At 37.2% G+C, this 12,506-nt stretch overlaps 1 protein-coding gene across 11 annotated transcripts in view; it reads right to left on the minus strand.

Annotated features, from left to right (window-relative positions):
* The window catches only part of LOC135223687 (glycerol-3-phosphate dehydrogenase [NAD(+)], cytoplasmic-like), a 232,933-nt gene that overhangs the window by 216,321 nt on the left and 4,106 nt on the right, over nucleotides 1–12,506 (minus strand). For 6 of the 11 annotated variants that reach the window (XR_010316565.1, XR_010316564.1, XM_064262382.1 and 3 more), the window contains exon 1: nucleotides 1,211–1,425. The exons of 1 other annotated variant lie outside the window; for it this stretch is intronic. Coding sequence is in view for 5 of the 10 variants with exons in the window: in XM_064262382.1 (XP_064118452.1) it covers nucleotides 1,211–1,410 (200 nt within the window). In the remaining 5 variants the exon portion in view is untranslated. Of the gene's footprint in view, nucleotides 1–1,210; nucleotides 1,445–12,506 lie in introns of those variants that run through there. 4 more of the 11 variants (XR_010316563.1, XR_010316562.1, XR_010316561.1 and 1 more) reach the window with 1 other exon arrangement.

Here is a 12,506-nt window from a genome sequence, read left to right on the forward strand (position 1 = left end):
CATCCTTCTCCGAAATATCAAAGGCTAACTAGGGCAATATACATTTCTTTACTTCGGATCAACATCAAATATATTCTCCCTAACAAACAACTAAATATAATTTCTATTCAACAATTCAACAAAAATGCCAACCATTTTTCCTGTACCCTGCCACACAGCCCAAATATATTTCCCCTTCCTTCGGACACTCTCGAAACACAAACCCTAAAAATAATTCCATTCCCATCCACATGAGCCAGACATACTTCCCTTCCCCTCATACAAAACCAAATATATCTAACTTCTCCCAATACAAAAGTCAAATTTACTTTCAAACATTTACCTTCACCTAACGCAGTTAATATAATCATGTCCCTTCCACTAACACAATTTAATGTCAAACATGTCCTTCCACGATCTTCTTCACTGTGCAAGGTCAAGTTTCATTCTTAATATCACCCTAGTTGTATACTTCTTGTTACTAATGAGCGACCAATTCTAAGCCAGTTCAAAAACAAAATATATACACTTCACAGGGGAAACCACGATTACTGTGCATGACCTTTAAAATCTACCTTTTAACATTTTCCGGAAGCATTATCAGAGTTGGATTCTAGTTTCTAGGTAACAGTTACATTGGGTAATGGTTCACATCGTACTAAGCATTCAGAATTCTCTCTCTCTCGTATGGTACAAATATAACAGCAGTAGCATGGCAATACAGCCTAAAAGCCCGGCACCCTATGCCTCCAACGTTTACACACAATATTCGTTTAAAATCATGTGAAATTAACCTCAGTGTTTCGTTACATAACACCACTGTCAATAGGCCTAATATCAAGCAAACGGTGATCAAAAATATCTCAATGGTTTGTTTGGGCAATGTCATGTCATTAATTTCCCTTGGTTGAAAATACTAGCATACAGCGTAGCTGTCATTCACAAAATTTTGCGGAAATCGATAACCATGCTAATGCTGAGTAGCCAGTGTTTTGACCCATTTCAAATTTCTGGATACTGTTGACAACGTGTAAAATATTATTCTAACGTTGATAATGTTTTAGAATGCTACGCTCCGAGATAAATCACAAACAAATTCAAATGTGCTGAAAAGAAAATATCAGCTGACTGCAAAGCTCTGATCTGGCAGCGATTTGTTTCAGGATTAATAAACTATTCTGCTAATGCATGCATTAGTAAACTACGAGTAGTTCGGCAATTGAGTGCTCACCAATTTCCCGATCCAACGATACATATTTTCTTCGGGGTACTCATCGCTGTGGATTGGTTAACTGTACGACTGAATGTAACACAGTGGTCCGTGGCACATCCACACAACACACTAGGCGAGACACGACTGAAGCGACCCACAGTAGAAGCAGTAAGACACCGACCAAATCTCAACAAAACAACATTAGACCCAAATAACATTTCTTTTACTATTTACTGTGGTGGTTCGCGTTCTGGAGAATCTTCATCTGCAAGCTGTGGTAGATGATCACACACGAGAAAATATGCAGCAGGAATTATTCGTAATGAAAATATACTTCGCGAAATGCACCTTCAACACAAGCAGACGACACATTTGGCGGTAGTTTTCCCCCGATTCGTACGAATCGTTCTAATCTTCGATTCTATAACATTTGATTATTTATTCCAAGAGCCGCAATAGTTTATCCAACATGCAATGAACATTTTAATATCTTCTAAAGCAGTTGTGTTGTTTCCAAATATCGTTTTTATAAACATGATGAGCCCATGAATTTTAAAAGCATTAGTAAATTAAAAATATATATATATTACGCCAATCATTTATTAGTATACCCTACTTCCATCTTCATATATTTTTAAGTTTTTACGGTATTATTTAACTAGAAAAAAATCTTTCCTAGCAAATGTAATTTATTTAATCTAATGATTATATAGTTAGATTCGGACATGACAAAGAAAATGATACAATATATATATCTTTCTTTGAAAAATATTCGTATTATTGCTGTAAGATTCTTCCAAGGTAATTGTGTTAAGTGGGTGATCTTCCAAGGATAATAGCATTTTAATAATATCAAGTATAATTAATCAGCTATCTTATATTATATGTAATAGAAAATTATTGCTTTCCTTTCTCCAACAGTAAAATAACATAAACGCTCTGGATAACCTGTGGAACAGCTGAGGGAAGAGGTAATAGATATGGCATAGAAATAGAAGTGTTATAACATAGAAAACGGAATTTAAGGGAATCCATATTTGTTTTACTGGATTAAACTATAATGAACTGGTAATATCAAGTGAATGGATTTTCTGGTTAATCATTGAAATGTCGCAAGCCAAATAATATCTCAGCATTGGGTGCATTAAAACAATCTAAGCGCTAACCATTTATGAAAAACTTGCTATGTAGGTTGGTGGTTATAAAACTATTGTTTTGGTACAGATTAGTACCCTTGCAAGTTATATATATATATATTAATATATATAATTATATATATATATATTATTATATATATATTATTATATAGTATTGATCCATGTTTCGTCCATGCATTCAAGACTAAGTCCTGATAATATCAACGATCAGGCGTGATTTTAACGTTAAGTCGCTCAGCGCAGATATTTTTCAATAGTCATAAGGTTTTCTGCTATTTGGAGAGTTTATTTTATGTATCGATAACATATTTACTTTAAGTATTGTACCAGCATGAACTTTCAAACCCAATTTAAAATATATCGTCGTTCTTTTCTTTCGAAATCAAAGAATTTATAGAAAACCATCAGTGTTGGAAGGGGAACTTATATAGATTAGAAGTACACAAAGTGCTTTGTTTTATCTTCGTTTTTCTCAATACAGTATACGTATGTACAAAATATTATTCAAACATATATGAATACCATTCTGGGTAATGCTATAGTTTGGGGGTCCAAATTCACAGCACAACGTAAAGTCGAGATCAGCACACAGATTTATCAAATATTTATTGACTCATGGAAAACAATGACAAAATTTGGCAGTTAACCTTCTTACAGAAGCATAGATTGTAAAATAAGAAGGGGGGGGCGAACAAACGGGGAACGTAGATAAACAAAAACATGTCTAAGGGGATAGAACCCATAGAATTTTGAGAAAATCTTACATATCTGCTTATGTAAGCAGATAAAATTTTCATGCTATTTTTTTATTTTTATTTATTTATTATTTTTTTAGATTTACCGAAAAGGAGCTGCTGAAGAGCAAGAGCCCGTGCCAGGTTCCAAAGCGATCACTCCACAAACACAGTTACGGGCACAGGAAACTCTAATAATCGCGTGAGGTGCAGAACTTGATTCCCTTTGTTACTATCTCTGCTTCGGTAACCAAATAAACTACCCCCCCCCCCCCCTTTTTTTTTTTTTTTTTAGCAAATATACTTCTGTTTGCAGATCTGCCGAAAGAAGAAATTGAAAATGCGAAGGAGAAAAAACACATACACAAAGGAAGCAGTGAATTTAGATCCCTTAACTGTAGGATTCCCTCATTCTAATCAAATTTTAAAGCCGAAACATTTTATTTTTTTAAAATGTTCCACGAGGAAAGCATTTGGTATAGTGCAAAGAATTTACTTCTACCCCACCTTATCTCTGAGAAGGAAATACTGTAAAACTACATGCTAAATAAGAATGTTGTAGATAACAACTCCATTTTGCACTCGTAAAGTTACTGAAAGGTTAGCAAACATTAAGAGATGAGTACTTTCCATTTTTTTTTCTTTTTTAATAAATACTTGCATTTTTCTTGGAACTGTATTAAAGATTAAGAGATTAAATTGAACAGCCCTCGGTTTGTCATCTGTTTATCATTTTTGTACTCCAAAAGGTTATTATCTTTTTTTTTTTATCAGTCACCCTATTCGACTGAGAGGTTTTCATAGTGTGAGGTTCCGGGTTGCATTCTGCTTCCTTGGAGTCCATCTTTTTTCTCACTGCGTGTGCTGTTTTTAAGAGCCCACTCTTCTGCGTGAGACCTGGAGCTACTTCGGCATCTAGTTTTTTCAGGTTCATTTTCATTATTTATTAATATTATTATTATATTATTATTATTTTTTTTTTTGCTCTATCACAGTCCTCCAATTCGACTGGGTGGTATTTATAGTGTGGGGTTCCGGTTGCATCCTGCCTCCTTAGGAGTCCATCACTTTTCTTACTATGTGTGCCGTTTCTAAGATCACACTCTTCTGCATGAGGCCCGGAGCTACTTCAGCCTCTAGTTTTTCTAGATTCCTTTTCAGGGATCTTGGGATCGTGCCTAGTGCTCCTATGATTATGGGTACGATTTCCACTGGCATATCCCATATCCTTCTTATTTCTATTTTCAGATCTTGATACTTATCCATTTTTTCCCTCTCTTTCTCTTCAACTCTGGTGTCCCATGGTATTGCGACGTCAATGAGTGATACTTTCTTCTTGACTTTGTCAATCAACGTCACGTCTGGTCTGTTTGCACGTATCACACCCTATCCGTTCTGATACCATAGTCCCAGAGGATCTTTGCCTGATCGTTTGTTTTCTATCACTCCCTCAGGTTGGTGCTCGTACCACTTATTACTGCAAGGTAGCTGATGTTTCTTGCACAGGCTCCAGTGGAGGGCTTTTGCCACTGAATCATGCCTCTTTTTGTACTGGTTCTGTGCAAGTGCCGGCATTCACTTGCTATGTGGTTTATGGTTTCATTTTTCGTATTGCACTTCCTACATATGGGGAGAGATGTTATTTCCGTCTATCATACTTTGAACATATCTGGTTCTTAGGGCCTGATCTTGTGCCGCTGTTATCATTCCTTCAGTTTCCTTCTTTAGCTCTCCCCTCTGTAGCCATTGCCATGTGTCATCGCTGGCTAGTTCTTTAGTCTGTCTCATGTATTGTCCGTGCATTGGTTTGTTGTGCCAGTCCTCTGTTCTTTCTGTCTTTCTCCTGTCTCTGTATATTTCTGGGTCTTCGTCTACTTTATTAGTCCTTCTTCCCATGCACTCTTTAGCCACTCGTCTTCACTTGTTTTCAGATATTGCCCCAGTGCTCTGTTTTCGATGTTGACGCAGTCCTCTATACTTAGTAGTCCTCTCCCTCCTTCCTTTCGTGTTATGTATAGTCTGTCCGTATTTGCTCTTGGGTGTAGTGCTGTTATTGTCATTTGTTTCCTGGTTTTTCTGATCTATGCTGCGGAGTCTGCCTTCGTCCATTCCACTATTCCTGCGCTGTATCTGATTACTGGCAATGCCCAGTGTTTTATGGCTTTATCATATTTTCCGGCGTTGAGTTTTTGACTTGAGTATCGCCTTGATTCTCTGCATATATTCTTTCCTGATCGTTTCCTTCATCTCTTGGTGTTTTATATCTCCTCCTTCCATTATTCCCAGGTATTTGTATCCTGTCTCATCTATGTGTTTGATGTTGCTCCCATCTGGTAGCTTTATCCCTTCAGTTCTCGTTACTTTGCCTTTTTGTATGTTGACTAAGCGCATTTTTCTATTCCAAACTCCATCCTGATGTCTCCAGATACAATCCTTACAGTCTGGATTAGGGTATCTATTTCCTTGATGCTCTTACCATACAGCTTGATGTCGTCCATGAACATCAGATGGTTGATTTTGTTGCCTCTTTTCTTGAGTTGGTACCCGGCATCCATCTTCTGTAGTACTTTTGTCATGGGAATCATGGCTACTACGAAGAGTAGTGGGGACAGTGAGTCGCCCAGGAAGATCCCTCTCCTGATATTAACCTCTGCTAGTCTTTTCCAGAGCTTGTAAGTATTGTATTCCAGTTGCGCATTGTATTTTTGAGGAAGCTGATGGTATTTTCCTCTGCCCCATATATTTTCATGTATTCTATTAGCCATGTGTGTGGTATCATAGGTCGAAGGCTTTCTTATAGTCTATCCATGCCATGCTTAGGTTGGTTTTCTTTTCCTTCTCCTACTGTTCTTCATTACCATTTTGTCTATCAGGAGCTGGTCTTTTGTGCCCCTACACTTCCTTCTGCAGCCTTTCTGTTGGTGGGGGATGGTGTTTGTCTCCTCTAGGTAGTTGTATAGCCTTTCACTGATGATACCTGTTAGTAACTTCCACATTATTGGTAGGCAGGTGATAGGCCTGTAGTTACTGGCTATATTTCCCTTACTCTTGTCTTTTGTACTAAGGATGTGCTTCCTGTGGTCATCCATTTGGGTGCTTGGTGATTTGAGATACAATGCTGGAGTTGTTCTGCTATTCGTGGGTGTAGGGCCTTGAAGTTTTTGAGCCAGTATCCATGGACTTCATCGGGACCTGGGGCTTTCCAGTTTGGCATTTTCTTTAGTTGGTGTCTGACTGTGTCTGTCGTGATGTCTGTGAATCTTTGTTTTATTCTCCCTGTTTCTTCTTCCTTGACTTCCTGGAGCCATGTTGCATGTTGTTGTGTGATACCGGATTGCTCCATATGTTTTCCCAGAGTCTCTTACTTGATTCGGCTTCAGGAATTTCTGGGTGGTGGTTGTCTTCCCCTCTTAGTTGGCTGTATAGTCTTTTCTGGTGGTTCCGAATAGTTTGTTCTGTTGGTATCCCTTATTCCTGTTCATGTACCGTTGGATCTTGTGTGCTTTGGCCTTAAGCCTCTGTTTTACATCTTCTATTGTGTTGTTTAGTCCCCTCTCTTGTACTTTGTATTTTCTCGTTGAGTTCCTCCCTGTTTTCTTGCTTCTTAGCCTTTTTTCTGCCATCTCTTTCAGTTTACTCAAGTCAGATCTCATCACCATGATTTGCTTTTCCAGGCGCCTTTTCCAAGGAGTTGCTGTTTTGGTTTCTGTTGGGTTGGTTGTGACGGTGGTGTTGGTGTTCGAATCCCCATCAGTTCTGCTACTAATCTTGCTCCTGCATATGTCAAGTTATTTGTTTCTGTGATACTGGTGGTGTGTATTAGGCCCATTATTCATTGACCTCACTTGTTTTTCTCCCTTAATTTCTTGGTGTTGTAGGCTTTCATGGAGGGGATCTTTGTTCTCTCTGTATCTGGCTCCATCCATTGTCTAATCTTTTCTACCCATTCCGCCTCTCTGTTACTTCGTCGGTGTTTTCTTCGTGTGTCGTTGTTTGATACCTCATCCTCCCTGTCGTCTTCTGTGGCATCGTCTCTCAGTTCGTCTTCGTGTAATTCGTTGTCGTGTGACATTTCCCTTTCCAGTTCTTCTCTTTCTGTTGGGGAGAGCCAGTTCTTTTTCTTTATGTTCCTTACTTGGTCTGCCAGCCTCTGCTCTGTTTGGGGGGTGTTATTCCTCTCATTCCAGATGTTGACCAATCTTCTTCTATATCCTCTCCATAGCATCTCCATATTTCCTTATTTTCTTCTCTTGTCCATTTCTTCCTTTTTGCCTCTGTAGCTCCAATCTCAGGCTGTTCATTACTGTCGTTGTGGTGATCAGTTGCTGGATGACGACCTCCAAGTACCTGACCGTCTTCCCCTACAATTGGGTTGAATACCTGGTTGCCGGACGAAGCTCCTCTGTTGCCAGAGGTTCCATTTACGTCGTTGTCGTTTATTCCATCATTTCTTTCCATCATTGTTGAGTTTTGCTATTTAACCCATAGCTGGGACTACCCCATCAGGGATAGGTACTCATTTACAGCTGAGTAGACTGAGGAAATTATGGTAAAGATCCTTTCCCAAGGAATCAACGCCGAGGAGAGCGGTCACCCATCCAACGACTGACCAGCCCCAATGTTGCTTAACTTGACTTAAGTCTATTGACGACCTAACCCACTCCTCCACGGCGCCACATATTATTATCTATATATACATACATATTATTATTATTATTATTATTATTATTATTATTATTATATTATTATTATTATTATTATTATTACATGGAACTAACTAAAATGACAGCCTGTTAGATTCCTAAGTTCCCATATGAGTCCCTTCCCCTGTCCACTTTCCAGGAGAAAACAGTGAAATTATGATGAGGAAAAAATAGATTAATATAAACATCTAATAAAATTGATAATTATATGCATAAATCGACAGTAATTCAGAAATTGGTTTATAAATTTAAGCTAACGTTATAATCAGGGACAGATCCAGGGGGGGATGCATCCCCACCCCCCCCCCCACCGGCCAAAAAAAAGTAATTGCAAAAAAAGATTGTACAAAAGACTGATCCACAGAAAGGTTGCTCAGTCAATGAGGATGTGAGCCCCTGCCCTTAAGCAAATAATATATATATATATATATATATATATATATATATATATATATATATATATATATAGACTATATGAATTTTATTTGGGGATTTCGTATTTGAATACATATATATCTATATATATATATAATATATATATATATATAAATGGAAGTAAAAGAAGCCTCTCAGCCTCGTACCAAGCAATGAACAGTGTTGCCACTCCTTGTATTTTCCTACTATATCTAGTATTTTTGGATTGGATCTAGAAGGCGAATAGAAGTAGTTTTTTTTCTCTTTAAAATCGGACAAATCTAGTAGTATTTTATTACAGAGACATGATATGTATCTTGGATCTCTCTCTCTCTCTCTCTCTCTCTCTCTCTCTCTCTCTCTTAGGATAAGTGCAGGGGGTCCTTACCCTTCTCCTATCCCCCTCGTCCCATGAGAACCCTCCCCCCTATCCCAGCAACCGTTTGCAATACTCTATATTGTATGGTGATACGGTGCTTATACTTGTTTGATTCCTGTAATGTACGGGCAACTCACATAACACCCTCTCACACAAATCCATCTTATCCCATAATGATTCGTCCATGGCACCTTCTTCTCTGATTAAATATTCATTGAGAGTATATTTTCTTTTGCATTTATTTACTCTAGTTAATCAAAGTATTTATTTAGAAGATAAGGCAATCCAGTTGATTATACACTGAACTGTCGTGTATCTGAACCAAAATATATGATGGTGATGTTAAGCTGAGCATTAATAATTTATTGAGAGGCATGAAGCATTGGTATTATTTCAAAATAATTATGCTATCATTGTGAGCTGTCGGATCGTAAAACTGTTGACAAAGCCAGGTCTCTTCTCCATGTCCTTAATGACTCCCTCATTAATTGTCTCCCTGTGCTGTGCAAGAAAAAGTCATGTGCCTTACCTTACCTCTCTCACGGGGTCTACAAACTGTCAACAAAGATTTAGTTAATGCCCTTGAAGGTGTTACTCACGTAAAAAACACCTTGAAATCATGGCGCTCAGAAGTAGATGAATGGCATGACGAGTGCTGAGGACCGTATTCGATTGCAGAAGGTTTGGCAAGGTCTGTAGATGCTGAAATAAAATTCCCTCACAATCCATCAAGGCAAGGACACCGCAGTAATGTACCAGCAGAAAATGCTGATGAATACTTCAAGAGATCTATCTGGTTTCCATTCTTAGATTCTGTAATCGAATCATTAGAAACATGGCTTACTGACCACAGTCTTCTAGTACAAAAAATGATTGCGCTTATACCATCAGAAATAAAGGATAGTAATTGGGAGGATATTCAGGATTCTGCAAAATTTTATGCTGATTTACTTGCAATTTCTGATGAAGAAGAAGTTAGAAATTAATATTTTGATTGGAAAGAATTTTGCTCTGGTCTTCCTAAATCAGACTTCCCAAGTTCCCCTTAGAGGCACTTGACATTATTCCAGGACGATTTAACTATATCAAGAATCTCTTGTTGATATTATGCGCAGTTCCAGTTACAACTTGCACTGCACTGCACTCCTTTAGTGCTATGAAAATTTTAAAAAATTATTTAAGAAACAGAATGACTGATGAAAGACTAACTGGACTAGCACTTCTGTATATTCATCCTGACGTTGGTATAGACACTGACCAAGTAATTAATAAATTTGCTCATGGAAAAAAAAAAGAAAATTTTATTTTGCCTTATAGAAATATTGAAAGAGTAATTCAGTTAAGTTCTAAGTAATTGATTCATATCTGTTTTTATTGCAAAATATTTTGAATTGATTCAACTGAAGTACAAAGTAGTACAAAATTACATAAGAACTAGTATTGCATTAAAAAAATTATGTAGCAAAACCATAATTAAAGGGATTTATCTGTAGGGCACATGCTCTTATGTAATAGTTGATGATCCATTTCCTTATTCTCACAATATTCCAAGAAATGATGTGGACATGTAATTCAAAATATACATGTGTCTGAAGGAAAACTTAAAATATATTATTTCTATTATGATATTGATTCTATTATGTTTCTAATTTTCTCAATAAAACGATGAAGCCTCAAAGTTACATTCATAAATTTCTAAACATTAGGTAATTGAGAAATCAACTTTTTTTTTATCTCGTAGTTATATCACTGAATTTTATTGCGGCAAGGATTGCCTGTTGTATGATGTAGTAGGGTTGGCTATAGCCTACTAGCCAGTCAGTGAAATTTGTTCAGGAAATTAAGTTGCTTATGAAAGCAGCCTAAAAGGTGTGAATGATTATGATTTCATTTAATTTAATGATGTAAAAGTTATTTTTAAAAACTTTACTAGATCGATGCCATGTAACTTAACCTCTAGCATTTACTCAAGGGATAGCAAGATCCCCCCCCCCCCCCCAACAAAAAATTTCTGGATCCGTCCCTGGTTATAATGCTTTATAGTTGCAGCAATGTTTCTCAAAATAGTCCTGACATTTTAAATTAAACACATTTCCATGAAATTACCAAAACGCATCAGTTGTTTTGGTTAATCAGACGTTCACACCAAGCCTTTTAATCCTTGTAACACTTTGACACACTTCCGATCTTTGTGCAATAGATATAGTGCTTGTATGTTTGCCTTCTTGGCCAACTTTATGTAACCCAACTAACCAACCGTAGTTCTATAACTAAGAAGCAACCATATCCAGACAATAAAATCAACCTGTTCTGAAATTTTATCTTATACCATACCTGTATCTAAACTGGTCATTGTTTAAATCTTTTTTCAATATCGTACCAGAATGCAATGACGTTTCAGGAAATATAGGCCAAATCTTGGTTTTATCGTGAAAATGACTTATTGTTCAAATAATCCGATGTTGCACTAACCACGGTATCGAAAACTGCAAGAAAAAAATACACAGGAGCTACTATCATTCAAAGAGAGGTGGGAGCTACGTCATTTCACATAAGAAATCCCATTACAGCAGGTACTCATAGGCACAGTTGCATTTTGTAAACACTTCTCTGTTTAATAGCTGAATGATGTAACACACTGACGTGGTTGAGTAAATGTTTTCGGGTCTCTAGAACCGAGCAATTAAATGCCGTCATCTAGCTAAGGCAACAAGAAATAAAAGAGGGCATGCGAGAAAAGTAAAATTAGTCCATTTTATTCAACCGCTGGTATCGTATCATTTTCCTGGATATATAGAAAATAGGAAAAGTGGTATATTAAAATAACAGAGTTCAGGTGGCTGACATTCGAAGTACGCAGATTTGGACATTTTACTGTGTGTGTGTGTGTGTGTGTGTGTGTGTGTGTGTGTGTGTGCGTGTGAAATATGCTAATAGACTGTGAATTCAAGGGTCCGCTGATTAGTCTCTCGCATAAACATAAAATCTTTTTTGAACTGTATACTAACATATTCCGGAATATTGGTATTTTCATTCACATTTCTAGGTCATCAACGAAAGGTTATAAGGCTTGCTTCTAAAGGGTGATCAGCAACCGAATAATAAATACTTTAACAGTTAGACTTCTGTGTTCTTATTAACGAACATTCAAACTTTGCTGAATTTAGCAGGCTGTTTCACATTTTCTTTCTATTCTTAATTTTTATTGTCACATTTATCCCTTCCTAATTTTTATGATTACAATTTCTCTCAATTTTTATTATCATATTTTTTTTCTCTATTCTGCGCTTTTAGATGTTTGTATTAATGGTCTAAAATAGGTGTTATCCCACAAAGAAGTAAATAGAAATTGATAACGCCTTATCTCGTCCTGAACGTAAGCGAACTTATTACCTTCGACACCAAAATGAGACAGGAGGTCACATATCTACCTCGGCCTGTTTGTTTGTTTGCCCATCTCTAAGTTCTTCCACGAGATATGGCAACATGTTATGAAAAAAGTTCAACGCCAGAGGAAGCGTTGTATAGATTTTGAGTAGGTAGAGTGTGCACTGAGCTCATACTTGCCAATTGGCGTTTTAATACATCACCTTGGCACAATAATAAGTACATAATTTTGTTTAAGATTCTCACGACACCTAGTCTTGCTATCGCCCATTTTGAACGGTTGAACATTCTTAGTTGTCTGGCATCTCCCAGTCGGGAAGCTAATAAGTTTTTCTTCTCCTTAACGTTTTGTTAACCGCAAATTTAGGATCAGGCAGGTCCTTTGTAGCCAGCAATCTTCGGCCCTACGACGTCCAGCTTGGGCCACTCGCAGCCCACACAACATTTGCTTTGGTTTTATATTCAATTTTGTATAGCAATGTTCGGCAAGTACTAAATCCCAGATAAATTTTGGTATTGCTTGTTTCTGTACAAAACTCA

The sequence above is a fragment of the Macrobrachium nipponense genome, chromosome 10 (assembly GCF_015104395.2).
Source record: "Macrobrachium nipponense isolate FS-2020 chromosome 10, ASM1510439v2, whole genome shotgun sequence".
NCBI classification, from domain to species: domain Eukaryota; kingdom Metazoa; phylum Arthropoda; class Malacostraca; order Decapoda; family Palaemonidae; genus Macrobrachium; species Macrobrachium nipponense.